This window comes from Canis aureus, chromosome 17 (genome assembly GCF_053574225.1).
Source record: "Canis aureus isolate CA01 chromosome 17, VMU_Caureus_v.1.0, whole genome shotgun sequence".
NCBI classification, from domain to species: Eukaryota; Metazoa; Chordata; class Mammalia; order Carnivora; family Canidae; genus Canis; species Canis aureus.
In genome coordinates, this window is record NC_135627.1 from 16,204,527 (window position 1) to 16,221,449 (window position 16,923).

Here is a 16,923-nt window from a genome sequence, read left to right on the forward strand (position 1 = left end):
ACACGTGCTATAACATGGATAAACCTTAAAGACAGCCCGAGTTAAATAATCCAGACACAAAAAGACAAATATTGTGCAATTCTACTCACATGTGGTAATTAGGGTAATCAAATTCATAGATACAGAAAATAGAATGGTGGTTGCCAGGAGCTGGGGAGAGGAAAGAGGGGGGAGGAGTCTTTAATGGATTCAGAGTTTCATTCAGTTTAGGAAGATGGAAGAGTTCTGTGGATGGATGGTGGTGATGACGTACAATAACTCAAATACACTTAATGCCACTGAACTGTCCATTTAAAGGTGGTAAAAATGTTACATTTTATGTTATGTATATTTTACCACAATTTAAAAAAAATTTTCAGTTTTAAGTGTAACTTCTCTAAAGTTCTTCATATAGATTACTTTTTTCCCTTTCCAATTTTTTTTTTTGACTGGAAAGTGGAATTAGTCAAAGCATATTGTAATTTTATGATTTAAGTGGGTTTATATATTCTTGAAGACTGGTAAGCTAGAGTCTCCTGTGACATTAGGTACTTCAATGGGATGTGACCCTGAAATAGGGTCAAAGGTGAGAGACTGGCCCTAGACACCTGAGATTCTCTGAGACCAAGCAGTGCCCAGTATTCATGGGCAAGCCACTTAGTTACCCTATATGATTATATATATTTTTTATATTTACACAAATAATACTTACCTTGTTTCATAAGCTGCCATATGAGCTAAGGTATATGAAAATGCTTAAAAACTCTAATACACTATGCAACTCAATGCATTCTTATGAAAATGAAGTTCTTAACAAATGGCTCCTTAGATGCCAAACTTGTTTCTTAGGAGTGGCTGACCACAGCAGAAGTTGGACTTGTAAATCCTGGACTCCTGTACAGAAGAATGATTTGTTGTGGCTTTCCTCCAGCTGGAGAGCACGTGGCATGAAACGGTTTGGGGACCCTTGGAGGAGACATAGCTCATTGGTTGCAGCAGTGAGCAGACGCTAAATTCTTTGACTTTGACCTCTTTGCTCATCGGCAGGATCCCCTTTTTCTGTCCTTTCTTCATAGAACTGGAGGCAGCAAACTCTGGCATGGACAGGACAAATGATCCATGTGCCAGTTCTCAGGGCTGCTCAGTTGTTGACAGCAATGCACTTCTTCCCTCCTATTTGTAGCTGCATTTTCACCACTTGCTGGAGGTGTACGCAGCACCTCTCTCCCACAGGACAGCCAGCCTTCAAGGAGTCTTCCCTCCCAAGTGTGTGCAGAACAGAAGGATACGCTCAACAATGCTGGGTTTGTCAGCTTCCAGTTCCTTCCCAGGTGGATTTCCCACCTTTCTGAACGTGGTTGCCTGGCTGGGTATACATCAGATACTTTACAGTTCCTTAAAATGCAGCTCGAGTCCTTTGGGACATATTCTGCAATCAGACTAAAACAATGTTGTCCCGCCAGATCTGCCAAGTCACTGTCTTTGACAGATTTCTCATCACCACGCATCATTTCAACCCTCTTCCATCTGCTCAAATGTACCCAGTCATGACTTGCTATTTCTTTGCTTAGTCAATCCACTCGGTGACTGGTGAGAGTGACTGATCTTCTTTCTAGATTTTTCTACTTTTCCTATTTCTTACAATTTACTGTATTTACCTCCTGGCCTGAGGAAAGATTTCCTTGGGGACACAGTTATTTCTGTGAGGATCAGGTGCCTTAAAAACCAGCAGAGACTCCCTGCAAATGCTCTGTTTCCAAACGGATCCAATTAATCCTCATCCTCAACCAGCGTCTTGTTCACCTCCTCCCAGAAGGCATTCTGAAGAAAGGACACAGTTGAGGGCTAGACACTGGCTTACAAGGAGTGGAAGCGGGAAGCTGCTTGCCAGTTTTATGAGGGGGGAGGAGGGAAGAATCTGGAAATCACGGAAAAAAACCTGACAGCTCTGGAGCAACATGTGTCCTGTCATGAAGTCCACGTGTTGTTGAGCGTGGCCTCTCCCAGGGCACTTTCATAGCCTTCCTCCTGCCTGTCCCATCATCTCCCATGCTGATCCTTCCTCTTTACCTCCTATGGCCTTAGAAAAAGAATCCCCAGGAAGAAAAAACAATCCCTGAAGATTGAGATGATGAAATTTGATGTAGTTATTGCCTCAAAAAGCAAGAACCTGCCTCTATAGGAGCCCAAAGGTAAGAGCCTATAGGAATACCATGAGGGTTTTATTTTTTTCTGTGGCTGCGACCTGACCAAGATCTCAAATGCAGATGCTAACCAAATACAAGTTGTATCTCCTTCTAAACCCATGCTTTCCTTCCTCCATCTTGTCATTCTTTTCCAGTTTCTTACCCACAGCTTGTCTTGGCCACCTGGCTGCTTTCACTGTCCTTCTCAGGGATGATAGATGACCGCACATGTCCTTCTAGGGTCTCTGGGTTCACCCTGGGAGCTTTAGCAGGCCTAGACTTGTAACGCACACCATGCTGCTTTAATTTTTTTCCCTTTGGCTTTCTAGATTATTATCGATTTCCCACCCTTACTTACTACCTTCCTTTCGATTCCTATTTGAGTTGAGTCAGTGTTGCTGTGTCTTCTTTCATTTCTCTCTAAGAATTTGCTTACTTAAGTGAAAAATGCAAGAAGTTACCTTTGCAAACTTAACTTTCCTTTGGGTCACTGAGGGCGCCTCCTAGGCTGCTTTCCTTGAGTGGCAGATGCTGCTGAGAATTCTGAGAATTCTTTGTTAGTTTTTCTGATAGTGGAGGATGTGAATCTGAGTACTAACTGTGCACACAGAATGTTTGTATCCTCCCTCCAAGATCCATATGTTGAAGCCCTAACTCCCAATGTGATGATATTAGGAAGTGGGGCCTTTGGGAGGTGATTAGTTTTAGGTGAGGGTGTAGGTAGACACCACCCCCGTGATGAGATTATTGCCCGAAGAAGAAGAGATTAGAACCCTCTTTCTCTGTCCTCACATGGCAGAGAGAGAGAGACAGAGAGAGAGAGACAGAGAGAGAGAGAGAGCAGTTGTCCACAAGCCAGGAAATGGGTTCTCACTGCAACCCCACCCTGTTGGCACCCTGATCTTGGCCTCTAGAGGCTCTACTTAGAGCCTCTAGACTATGAGAAATTCATTTCTGTTTAATCCACCCAGACTATGGCGTTTTTGTCATTACAAACAATGAATCAAAGTATCCTTCCTTAGCCCATAGGGCATCTCATCAGCAACCAGAGGTTTGTGTGGACAATATCCCTCACTGTAAAGGCTGTGCAGAATTTCCAACTTAAAATTCTCTCTTGATGCACACACAAAGCCTAAGCAATTCCTTGTCGAGATGGCTTCAGCCTGGCCCGTGCTCGGGTTGTCTTTAGTGGCTGCCGTTACCGTTGTGCTATGTGACCTCCTCCTTCTCGTTGCCACTGTTGTTTTTCATAGAAGGAAAGCCCCATTAAAGGAAGCATTGGGGTATACGTGGAGGCAAAAGGAAAACAACAAATCGTTACACGCTCCTCAAAGTACGTGCGTGAACTGAAAAAGGGAGTATCTTACATGTTAATAGGAGCTTAAAGTAGGGCTGCCAGATCAAACTACAGGATTGCCCGTTAAATCTGAATTTTAGATAAGCAATGAATCCTTTTTGAAGGATAAGTGTGTTCCATTCGGTGTCTGGTGTTATGCGCTAAATTTGGAAACTCTGTGTTAGCTCCTTACTGCTCCAAGTGTGGTCCCGGAATCCACAACTGCACATCCCGAGGCTTGTTAGAAATGCAGAATCTCAGGTCCCACCCCAGGCTTACTTAGTCTGAATCTGCATTTTCCACAAGCTCCCCCAAGACTTTAGCCTGCACGTTAACATTTGAGAAGCACTGTTTTAGAATTTACAAACTGTTTTCAAAGACTTGATTGCACTGGTCTTTAAATTGTCCTGATAGCTTGGCAAGGGACAGGGAAGCCGGGATGAGCTTCTCTTGACAACCAGACTTTTTGATGAAACGGAGACTTAAATGCTGACAAGTCATCAGCATACCTGCAATTTCCCCCCTTCGAGGGGCACAGATTCCTCCTTGCACCTCCCTTCCTATTTCCAGACCGCTTAGCTACTAAAGCAGAGTGAGATCTGCCAGCGATGGCTCACTGGCTGATGGTGGGAGCAGGAAGATGAAGGCAGGTTCTTATCCTAGAGGAGCCACTGCTCCCAGATCCTTGACCCTCTCAACACAGCAGATTCACCCAGTGGCCTCCATAGTGGCCACATCTCTGTGTATCCTGCTCTATTTAAAGTCACCATCAGTGTCAGCAGGTGCCATTCATTTAGTAATGGCTCTTTGGAAAATACCGTACCCTGGAAGAAATGGACAGACATATAGGTGGTAGGAGTTATTTTGACCTCAGATATGTTAACCTGTGAAACAGGTATGCTCCTGAACCAAAGAAGTATGGTAAAGAGCTGTGGGGTAGAATTCAGAAAATAGTAGGGAGAAATATGGGTGTTGGAAGATAAGCCAGATCAAATGTTTAGGTAGGAGGAGAGGGCACTGGGAGTGGGTGTGCATGGAAGAATGTGGCTGTAAGAGTCGGATGGATAAAACATAAACAGAGGAAGAAATGCCTGGGCTCTATCAGTAGCCTCATCAAGCAGGCTTAAGTTAGAAACTCCAGGCCATGACAAGCTCTCTCAGTGCTAATAGGCACCTCTGTTCCACAATCCATTAACAGTCGATAGAATTTTTTTAAATCAAGGTTCTGGTTCTTTGATAAGAAAAACCCTTTCTTTCTCTCTTTCTTTCTTTCTTTCTTTCTTTCTTTCTTTCTTTCTTTCTTTCTTTCTTTCTTTCTTTCTTTCTTTCTTTCTTTCTTTCTTTCTTTCTTTCTTTCTTTCTTTCTTTCTTTCTTTCTTTCTTTCTTTCTTTCCTTTTCTTTCTTCCTTTCTTTTTCTTTCTTTCTCTCTCTCTCTTTCTTTTTACAAGCATCCCAAACTTTTAAGAAGGCCTATTATCTGAAAATCTATACTTCAAACGTAGGGAAAAATAGGTTATTACCTGCATTACAAGTGGATTTTTCAGCCTACAAAGTAGTTCAGTGGAATTTTAAAAAATCCTCTCATGTGTTCCTAGATCAATTAATACTTGGGTGAGAATGAGAAGAAAGCTTCAATTACATTTAATTCAACAAGTCTTTATTGGTTATCTACTTCCTATGCTATTAAATATAAAGTTATTAAGATTTCATTGCAGTGGAAGAATTTTTAAAAAGGAACTAAAAGAAACTATGAAATTTTAAGTTTTCAATGGGAATATAGTTTGAGTCACAAATATTTGACAGCTTCATTTTTTAAAAATAGTATATGGATTAGATTCTGGAATATCCTTGTAAATGATTTTATTGCATTAAATTTGATCATTTCACTCACCTGCATAAATTCCCCTAGTGGGTTCCTATCGACCTAGGGTAAAATTCAAATCTGGTCCCTAAGTACTGATCCGGGTGGTTCTCCACCTATGCTGTCCTTTCCCAAGCCTACAGTGCAACAACATGGCCCTTGAAGTCCTCTCTCCAGCCATTGTGCTTTCTATTGGTTGAGAGACATCACTGCTATCATACAGTACTTAATTCACGGAGCCTTGTACAGTGCCTGGGCAGAGGGAGTGCTTAATAACATTGCAGATGGACAGAGGAACTGAATGAATGAATGTAGATCTACTAAATCTTTTATAGAGCTAAGATCTATTTCATTTGTTCTCCTAACCTCAGAAAGAAAATATTTAGCAGCCATTTGTTTTAGAGGAAGGAGGATATTGACATGAAAAGAATACTGGGCTAGGATTTGGGAGATTTCTAGCTTTCACCCTTGCTAGTTAGACTAATTGTTCATCCACCTGGTTCCTGATCTGCACAGTGAGAAATTCGGCTAAACTTGGTCTCCCATGGCTCTGACTTTAATGGTCGCCAACTTCCCATTCTTTTTCTTGGTGGAGTGTATGTAGTCCCCTCCCCAACTCCTACCTGCGATAATTCTTTATCTTTCCTTTTGTGTATGCACTAATAGCCAGCAACCTGTGTAACCATGGGAATGTAGTTCAAAACACAGCCTTGATTTCAGCCAAGGCTGAAAGGTAAACACAGATGGGTAACAGAGCAGCTCAGAAAATCAACCACTTTATTCATTAGGCCATCTGGTCATCCTTTACAGTGTCTTTCTGTACAATGATTAGGAAAAGACACATTAGAAGTCATTAAATTTCACAGATGAATTTGCTGGCCAAAGGTCTCCTTCCTACAAGACCAGACACTGATAAATTACTAAGCATTTTTGAGGGGCATGTTGTTGATAGGACAAATATCTGTCTACGCTCATGATCTAAGATTTGGACATTGATATTTTGGAGCATCTTGAAATGATTACAGCTCTTTCTATAGCTGTCTTGTTTTTGCCTCGCTAAGCTCTCCCCAGTATGGCTAATAATATCATTACTGATAGATGCTAAAAAATTCAACTCAGCAGTGTGAGAAATAACACCTAATGAGCACCTCACTTGCACCCCTGCTTACCTTCTGCAGTTTCTTCTGAACTTAATATCCATGTAACTTTCAGTTTCCTTTTGATCACAGTTGCTTCATCTGCTTGAAAACCCCCACCAAGGCCCAGAACAGATCCCTCCCCCCTTAACTTCTCCACCTGCTGGCCAATCCCCAAAGATTCCTTGAGTCCAATTTACCAGCTGCTCTGCCCACCTGCACCCTCGCTGAGGCGTGCTCGGGCAGTCTCCTCTCCCGGTGTCCTGCCCTGCTTGCCAACTCCCAGCCAGTTCTCCTGTCCAACTCCTCCACCCTATGAAAACTCAGGCCAACCCCATTTCCAGGCTGAATTAAGAAATTCAGAAATTCTATATCAAGTGCAGGAGGACTGGGCAGCAGAGCAGCAGGATGAAAACAGAGCCATCACTCATCAGGAGATCCCAGTGGGATTTTTCAAGGCAGGGAACCTACGAGAACACTTTCCCGGCTGCCCCTTGCTCATTTTTTTTTCCCTTACCCTTTCAATGAGCACATCAAAAATTGTTTTTCTCCAAGGGTGAAAAATATTACAGTTGAACTTTCACTTCCTGCTTAACTTGTGATGGAAAGAACAGTAAGCCATGCACATTTAACTATGGATAAAAATAGCTTTGCTGTCTTAAAGTCATTAAGTGAACATAAAAGGCGCTTTGTGATCTCAGGATATCCGTAACCTGGCATCTGTCACCATTCCTCCGTCCTTATCCAGAAGCGAGCATTCAGAACAAGGATTCCACGCTTAATGGCACCTTGAGAGTAAGTGCTCCCAGGTGCCCATCAAACCTGTCACTCTGAACAGCTGTCGCTAAGTGACGACTTGTCCCTCCACCCTCTGCTGCTTTTTGCATAAACAGGCCTGTTAGGGTTGTGCCAGGAGAGCCTTCCAGGGCTGGATGCACAATGCCTCAACTACCAGAAGAGCGAGTCACCCTCACCTGGCTTTGCTGTGCCCATTCCAGCACTCTTCTTCATTGGACGTGCCTGCTGTCATGCTCTCATCCTTGCAGATGGTGTAGGGTAACGTCGACCAGACCTTTTTAGAGAGCTTCAGTTTCTCTTTTATGTCTGTGACCTGATCAAGAAAGCAAGGAAAGAGAGTGAATATTCTCCCCAGGTGTCCCCCATTTCTACACAAAGACACAACACAGGTGAAAGTTAGAGGATCTGTGATAGGACGAGCACAAACTCAATCAGTTGGAAGAGAGAGAGAGAGAGACACCATGCTGCAGGATTTATTGCTCAGGCAAGCCTCCCTACCTCCTCCCTCAATCTTCCTCTAGCTTCTGGCAGAGAGTTCTCAGGTAATTGGCTTTTGTTTTCCATCATCTCTGTCCTCCCATGCTTTGAATTAAAAACTTACAAAGCATCTCAACTGGTTTCAAGTCCCTCTCTGGCTGGAAGAAATAGGTGTTCCCTATTGCAGATTCCCTAAATATATTCTTTAGAATTCATTTGCTTGGATGTCAGATAAATGCACTGAAACAGGGGACTGAGAGAGAAAATGCTTTCCCCAATGGTCTATTTGTTTCCATAAGAAATAAATATTGTCACTAATTCAACTGCTGGTAACCTCTGCTCTTAACCAATGGACAGGCTCATACAGCACACACTTGGATAGTGAGAGGCAATCCAAACCCACGTAAACATCTCTATAGCAAGAAGAGAAAAGTCATTCCGAATATAGGTAAGCGTAAAACCCATAGTCCTTTGGATGGCAGGGAAAAGCTTAGTAACCTCAACTTTAGTGTTTTCAGGCTCAGCACTGACTTTTCACCTGCAGAAAGAATGGAGACAAGGATTCAGTACCATTTTGGTTCCAAAATTGACACCTAGGTTCCTGCAGTCACAACTATGATTTTCTATTTTGCCTATGTGAACATTGGGAAAGTCTATGGATGGTTGAAATGCATTTGGTATAGGTTGGCAGAATTACGGCAGAGTTATTTTCCCCCATATTCATATGCTGAAATCCTAACACAGAGGCGTGCATCAAGGTATGACAATGTGGAGAGAGGATAGAAGACATCTACCTACAAGCAAGGGGAGAGGCCTGGAAAAGAAGCCCTCCTTCACAGCCTCAGAAAAAAACAATCCTGCTGACATCTTGGTTTGGGACTTCTAGCCTCCAGAGCCAAGAGACAATAAAGTTCTGTTCTTTAAGCCACCCAGCGTGTGGTATGTGGCTACAGCAGCTCTAGCGTACCTACACAGCATTGTAGAAGGGACAGCCACTGAGACTTAATGGCATCATGTGTTTGCGATCCATTGCCTTTGGAAATAAAGTATTCTCTGTTTACTGTGGAAGGAGTGTAGAGTTTTAGAAAACAATTCTGAAGATCTTTTTTGACGTTTAATAGTAAACAGAAAGGAATGTGGGATCTGTGTCCCAATCATGTTTCTCAATAGTTCCAGATTTATACAGTCTTTGGACCTTGCTTCCTGTGATTCTGATGACAAGAGGCTTTGGTACTGAGAAATATCTGCTCATTCACAAAGGGCTGAAGATGGCCAGAATACTGAATTTGAGACCCTGGTACACACCCTTAAACAGAGTGATGTTACCTTTGTTTTAGAACATGAAAATAATCCATGAGTAGTGATATTCCAAGAAGTAGCTTACACACAAGAAATATTTAGGATGGCCTGAGACCTGCACTCTCTGATTTCCCCCATTGATTCTGACTTTGGTCCATGGGCTACCCTAACCCTGGCTCTCCTTCCAGCCAGTCTGACTGGGTAAAGAGTTTTGCAGTGAGAGCTAGTCCTTCTTTGCTATCACTTTAGGCACAGATGAGTGTGCGTGTTTTATTTGCTTTGTATTTTTTACTTGAAAGACATGTGGCCATTTCTATCCAGCTGTAGATAGATTCACATTCTGTTTATCAATTACAAAAAGCCACAATCCCCAAAAGCCAACTAATAAATGTTGAAAGAGTGACAGAAAAATCACCATTCTGCAACCATCATAGTAATAATTGATATCAGCAAGTGTTATCTATAGATGAGTCCCTCTCAAAAGATATTGGAGTCCTAACCACAGTACCAGTGAATGTGACTTTATTGGGAAATGGAGCTGTTGCAGAAAATCAGGTTAAAATGGAATCATCTGGGTCAGCTCTACTCCAATATGACTTTGTCCTTATAAAAAGGGGGAACTTAGGCACAGAGACAGATATACATAGGGAGAATGCCATGTGAAGATGAAGGCATGGATCAAGGTGATGAATCTACAATCCAAGGAACTTTAAAGATTGCCAGCAATCTGCCAGAAGTTAGCAAAGAGTCAGGGAACAGATTCACCCTCACACTCCCAGAAGGAACCAACTCTGCTAACACCTTGATCTTAGACTTCTAACCTCTTAACTGTGAGACAGTAAATCTGTTATAAGCTGCCCACTTGGTGATACTTTGTTATAGCAGCCCTAACAAACTAGTACAAAATACATTGGGTGGAAGTTTGATGGGGCCTAGGAGGTTTACACAATCTCAAAGTGTTCCCCACAGATACTTATTATTGCAAAAGGAAAGCTGGTCACTCTACAGTGAAGAAATTGGGCAGGCTCCCACCTTAACCAAGTGATCAAAGTAGTGGGACAAAGTGACTTGGGCTTCCTCCAGATGTGACGTGACAAGAAGGACACATTACTTATGTAGTTAAAATTCATAATCCAGATCCAATCATGAGGACTCATTAGATAAACACAATGTCCAGGCTAGTGAACATTCTATGAGACAACTGGCTTGTACACTTCAAAAATGTCAGTCATAAAAGACAAGACACAGCTGAATACTTCTTTTAGATTAAGAAGAAGAAGACACATGACATTCAAATGCAGTATATGATTTTGGATTGCACACTAGATTGGAGAAATAATTGCCAGAAAGGATATTATGGAGATAGTTGGCGAAACTTGAATGTTGACTCTATATGAAATAATATTGTATTGGTGTTGAATTTTCTGAATACGAGCTCATATCATGCTCATAAAGGAGAATGTTCTTAGGAGATACATGCTGGACTATTCAGAGTTAAAGGGTTATGGCTCCCACAACTTACTCTATAATGATTCAGGAATCATCATTATCACCATCACATAGATGTTTAGAGATAGAGCAAGATAGCAAATGTGACAAAATTTTTTAAAGATTTATTTATTTATTTGAGATACAGAGAGAGAGAGAACACATGTGCACATGAGAAGGAGGACGGGTAGAGGGCAAGAATCTTTCTGCTGAGTGAGGAGCCTGATGGAGGGCTCCATCCCACGATCCATGAAATCATGACCTGAGCTGAAACTATGATTTGGATGCTCAACTGACTGAGCCACCCAGGTGCCCTGCAAATGCGGCAAATTCTTAATGGTGAATGAATTTAGATGGGAGTGTGCAATTTTTTTTAAATGCAATTTTTCAGTACATTTGACTTTTTTTCAAAATAAAACCTGTCAAAAATAAAACCCTTCACTTGATTTGTTCTGCAAGGTGCCACATTGGTGGTGTCCCTCACCTTTGCAACCTGGGCTATCACCACTAAGCTACTCATTCTCACAGTTCTTAAACACGAACTCCAGAAAAAGAAACAGGCATTACATATTCATAATTAATTGAGAAAACTGTCACTAGCTTCAGTACTGAAATACTGTAAGGTATATTCCATTCCATAATAAAGTACACTGGGAATGACCATTCTCTTTTCTGCTTATTTAATGCTAAGATCCCACCTTTACACTGTGGGAATCTGAACCAAACATATATGTATTCGGAGACACAGAGAAAGAATAAAATGGCATGATGTCTCACCGATATCTCCTCTTTTGAGTCTTGCAAAATTTCACTGCATATATTATGCTGTTCACTCTTTAAATCATACTCAAGCATTGTCTCTTTCAAGGAGCATCTCTGGTCTTCCAGTTAGTTAGATTCAACTTTCTGTGTCCACGGTGCCCTGTTCATGATTTTAAGTACTGATTACTCTAATTTTGTAATTGGCTTACTTCTCTGATTCTAAGGTCACCAGCTTCTTGACACAGGTACAGGGTTCTAACTTGTCATCCTCAGTGCTTGTCATACCCACGTCGGGCTCCCTGCACGGAGCCTACTTCTCCCTCTGCCTCTCTCTCTCTCTGTCTCTCTCTCTCTCTCTGACATGAATAAATAAAATCTTTAAAAAAAAAAAAAAAACAACTGGGAAGTCCTGGCAAACGAAGACAGGTTGGTCACACATGTGTTAGCACGTGGTAGGTGCTCAATAGATAAATAGATTTCATTATCTCAATCTATTACAAGGCAGCAGACAATCTTGCTAACACAAAATAGTGTGGTTCCACAAAGTGCACTCATGTTAAAAGGTCAGGAGGAAAGGTGGGTTGTATCTAGCTAAGTGAAGAGTGTGGGGTCCTCTCTGAGTCACCACAGGACACTTTATAATCAGGTCGTGTTCACTGTGGCATTGCAGTAGCCAGGCGTTTTCACTGAGTGATTGGAGGACATAACAGCAAAACAGCAGCAAGAGATGCAAATGCGATTTTAACATTCTGCATGGAAACATCGGCCAATTCACTTTCAGCCGAGGGTGGTGATGCAGACAAGCTGAAAAAAAGGGACCCTATTAGACACTAGAGAGGCACATGCCTTTGATTCCAAAGATATCCAAATGATTGCAGTTTGTTTTTCAGTATCCAGCAAGTTTTTCATTCCTTACACGATTTAGAAATATTTTCTCTTATTCTCTTATATTTATCTTTTTAAAAAAGATTTTATTTACTTATTCATGACAGACAAACAGAGAGAGAGAGGCAGAGACACAGGCAGAGGGAGAAGCAGGCCACATGCAGGGAATCCGATGTGGGACTCGATCCCAGGACTCTGGGATCATGCCCTGAGCCGAAGGCAGATGCTCAACCGCTGAGCCACCCAGGCGTCCCTCTTATATTTATGTCTGAATAATGTGTGTGAATACATTGTGGTAGCCCCAGATTTGAGTTGTTCTTACACTTTTCTTCCTGGAAACTAGAGTGCATACAACAGGGAGCTAAGCTTTCCACTAGCAAGAACTGTTGATAAAAATGTGTCACTGAAGTATAGGGTATCTTAGTTCGCTACTAATGAAGACTTGATCAGAACAAAGATCTGGACTCAAATAAGGAGTTTGCAGCAATGTCTTTCAGCTTCCCACATAAGCTATTCCTGGACAAATTAACTTTTGCAAATACTTGCAAGTTATATTTACCATTTGTCCTGTCTTATGTTCATAATGCTGGAATATTAGTAATACCAGTAATACCTGAATATTACATGTTTCACATCTATGCCCCTGAGGGATTTTGAAAGTCAACTTCTGTCATGCCGCAGGCCTCTGATCAAAATACACACTGTTGGCGGCCACCAGGAAAATATGGCTCTTCTAGGACTTGTCTGAAGTTTACTCTGATCTCTGATAATTTCAATTCCTAGCTTCAGTCAAAGCATTGACTCTTTGTTGAAGGCTTGTCAGAAGGTCAATGACTACTTAACTAGAGGAAGATAGTGCTACCATTATCATACCCACCTTTCCAGAACTGCAAAATTAGACAAAAGAGGGAGGAAGCTGACAACATGGAATAGATTGCCAAAACAAAGGGATTAGCAAAACCGAAGAGCAGAAAGGATGATCCAAGTACTAGCATCTGACAATTCCATTTAAGAAATGATCTCGTCCCAAATACTAAACTTGAATTTCATCAAGACTCTGAATTACCAAGTTCCAATTTACAGGAAATACTTGGCAGTATAGGGCCAAGCAAAGTAATGCAATACATACATGATCAGTCATATTCAGTGTGTGGGATATTGTATAAGAAAACCAGCTTCAACTCTTCAAAAGAGGTAAAAACTGTAGAAAGGCAGAAAGACCGTCCTAGAAGAAAAGAAACTAAAAATGTTACAACCTGATGCTACATGTGGACTGGAAGTACTGGTTATAAGAAAGAGTTTTGAGAAAATTGGAGAATTTTGAATACAGAATAGGTAGTACATGATACTACTGAATTACCAATAATATTCTTTTTTAAAAAAGATTATTATTTATTTATTCATGAGAGACACAGAGAGGCAGAGACATAGGCAGAGGGAGAAGCAGGCTCCCTGTGGGGAGCTTGATGCAGGACTCTATCCCAGGACCCGGGGATCACAACCTGAGCTGAAGGCAGGTGCTCAACTATTGAGCCACCAGGCGTCCCACCAATAATATTCTTCAGTGTAATCATGGTACCGTGTTTATGCAGGAGACCATCTTTTCCTTTAAAAGATTTATGTTGAGATATTTAGGAATAAAGCGTTATTTCATTTTTTACTTACTTGAAAATAGCAAAAAAATCAACCATCAGTTTGTCTACATGAGAGGTATATGGGTGTTCATTTTATTATTTATTTTCAACCACCTCAGTATTTTTTGGAAAAGTTAAAAATAATGAAAAGTTGGGAAAAGAAATGAGACTTTGTTTTTGGGAGATATGGTGTTTAAGAGCCTTGCTGAATTTGGCAGAGGGCAGTAACTGACAAAGCAGTTGGGAGCTGAGTGCGATCTGTCACTGGGCTAAAGCACTCACGTGCAATCCTCAACTCTGTGCTGATGTATTATCATTATACCGTTTGGGAATGGGAAATGGGGTCTTGAGAGGTGAAAAAACTTGTCCCGCATCAGGTAAATGGTAGCCATGAGGTTCAAAATCAAGTGTAGGCTTCAGAGTTGTTATTTTTCGCCAGCAGGCTTAAGAAGGACATGTCCTATAGCCATTGTCTCTGGAGCATGCGTGTTGGGTTGTTGGTGGAGGTATGTATCCACCCCTGTGGTCTGCAAGATGATTCAATGTGATTCAGGGTAAAAACAAGAGAAATTCTATTTTTACTTTTTAAATATAAAAAATAAGAGGAATTAAGTTTTCCTAATATTTAATTGATCTATAAATTGATATGTCTCTTAATTGGTCCATATGGTGATGGCCATTTCTCAATTATCTTGTAAGACTTTTCCAGAGTGGAAAGGGGCTCATAGTGGCACCTCCCATTAGCTTGGTCCTGAGGTATTGAAATCTACTGCAGTTCACATGTCTTGGTTAAATGCACTTATGGATTAGATTATGTAGTTTTAACTAATTCATTAAATGGATGAGTGGCTTAAAATGAGTTCTGCAAAGAAACTTTGGATTTTGTTCATTTCAAACAGTGCAAGCACAATTGAAAAGCAATGAAATGGCAGACTTACTCTTGGTACATCGACAACATTACAAAATAAAATGAATAAAGGTTCTTTGTTTTACCTCTTTCTTCAAACGTTTCTACTTTTTGCATACCTTCATATGTTATAGAAAATACATTAGTTCAGTACTACTTATGTATAATTTATGCATAAACAGTTATAAATGCACTGAGGTCTATGATTCTGACTTTTTGCTCTTAGAGATATGAGATCCAAAGAATTCGGAGCTTGCCAATCTGTAGTAAAGGGACTGACACAATGTATTTTGAATCAGTGACTTAGCAAGCAAAAACATTCAATGAAATCAGTTTAATGAGATAGGAAAGTATAATTCAGAAAAAGTTCCATTGCATTGGTTAAAATAAGAAAAAGGCTTTTGTTGGTAGCTTCATTTATTAAACACTTCTTATGTGCCTTCTCTAAGTCAGGTTTTATGCTATACTCTGGGGATACAAATATGGCCAGTACATAGTCGCCACCCCTCAAGGGTTCCTAGTGTCCCTGTGTAGGAGTAGGAGAGGATAAACAGACATGGAGCAAATATGATCGGATTAAGCAAAGGGCTATGAGAGTCCTGATACCAATTTGCCTGAAAATTTGTAGGGAAAATCATATTCCCTCTCAAGCAAATATGTCTTTGCTGATATTTGCTCTTTTGTGCCTACTGAATCTTGCCATGGGGACAATTTAGGAAACTGGATAATTAGTCATTTCTATTTAGAGGGATTAAAAACAAGAAATGCATCATGGTCCTCCAAGTTTTCACTTCCAACAATGGGATGATTTTATCCATCTAGAAGCCATTGCTTTTAGCCACTGCTCTGGTCTTCAGCTCCTCCTTTTGCCAAGGAGCATCTGTGCTTTCATGTTTCCCAGGGAACACCTGCTCTGCAGCAGAGCCTTGGTAAACAGTGCTGTGCATGTCCTGGGTATTTAAGAAATATTGGTTGAGTGAATAAATACATGAATAGCACTGCCGATTATCTGCTAAGGGAAGTAAGATTTCAAAAATGATCGATTATCTGCCAGCTACTGCCTTCTTGGATTTCCCTTTGGAGAATAAGGAAGACATGGACAAATTCTGCAGGCCTTCCAAAAATGTGCTTTCTCTTGACCTGATTATCCCCTGAGTGAGAGTGAGATCTCAGATGGCCCCTCCAATCCTCTAATTAGAATTCTAGCCTCCTGTCATCTCAAATGTCATTCTTGGTGTAATTTACACAAGTATGATGGAAGAGCCTTAGAGATCTCAAAGGCAATGCTGGCTTGGGGAAAAAACATGGGAATTTAAGTAAAAATGGAATGAATCCCAACTTAGGCAGTCTTTATAATCCTCATAAAGCTGTACCATTTCCAGTAACTTCCTTTCAGTTTTCTGAGCAAGTGACCTATTAAATACTGATTTGGGGTGTTTTTGAACTATTATTACCTTTGTCTCCTATGTGGATTCTTTGATGGGGCACATTTGATCTCCTCTAAGAGATTTTGCCCATGGCTCTCTATCTGCCTACCTAAGGCCCAAAGTCCATCTATGCTGGCCCTTTCATTTCTCCTGGATCTTTCCTGTGAAGTGTGAGAAGTGAACTATGAGATGGCCACCTGCTGTCCTTTGTCAGTCATGCCTACACCAGAATTCACTTCCCTGGGTACCTGTTGTGTGCACCTGGCCAGATGCCCTATTTGTTCATGATTTCAGAAAGACTCCAGTGTACCTATTTCATCTGTGTGAAAACATAATGTAGCTGGATGTAAATAATATATACCATATCTTTAGAAAAAAGATGGTTAATATTTAAAGGACTATACACTAAATAATACATATTGAGGGGGAAAAACAATGTGAATATTTTATAGGCTGAAGGTCATTTGTTAGCTTGGGAAAACAATCTGTTTAAAGAAACAAAGTCAGCCTCACTTTTAGCTCATGGACAAGGCCACTTTACTTGGTCAAGTTAAGGGAAATTCACAATATATAATATTATTCTTGCAACCTGAGAGTTTAATAATCCAGTTTCAGAGACCGTGACCTTGTCCGGCTTTACTCTAGAGAAGAATGTTCTTTTATTACAGCACCAAGTCATTCAGTTCACTGTGTGAACCTGCATTAGAATTCAAGCCAGGTATATTCCTTCAGTGATCAAACAGAAGT

At 41.0% G+C, this 16,923-nt stretch overlaps 1 protein-coding gene across 2 annotated transcripts in view; it reads right to left on the bottom strand.

Annotated features, from left to right (window-relative positions):
- GPC6 (glypican 6) overlaps positions 1 to 16,923 on the bottom strand; it is a 1,085,955-nt gene that overhangs the window by 14,695 nt on the left and 1,054,337 nt on the right. For both annotated transcript variants that reach the window (XM_077855187.1, XM_077855188.1), the window contains one exon: positions 7,474 to 7,610. In XM_077855187.1, the coding sequence (XP_077711313.1) occupies positions 7,474 to 7,610 (137 nt within the window). The remainder of the gene's footprint in view (positions 1 to 7,473; positions 7,611 to 16,923) is intronic.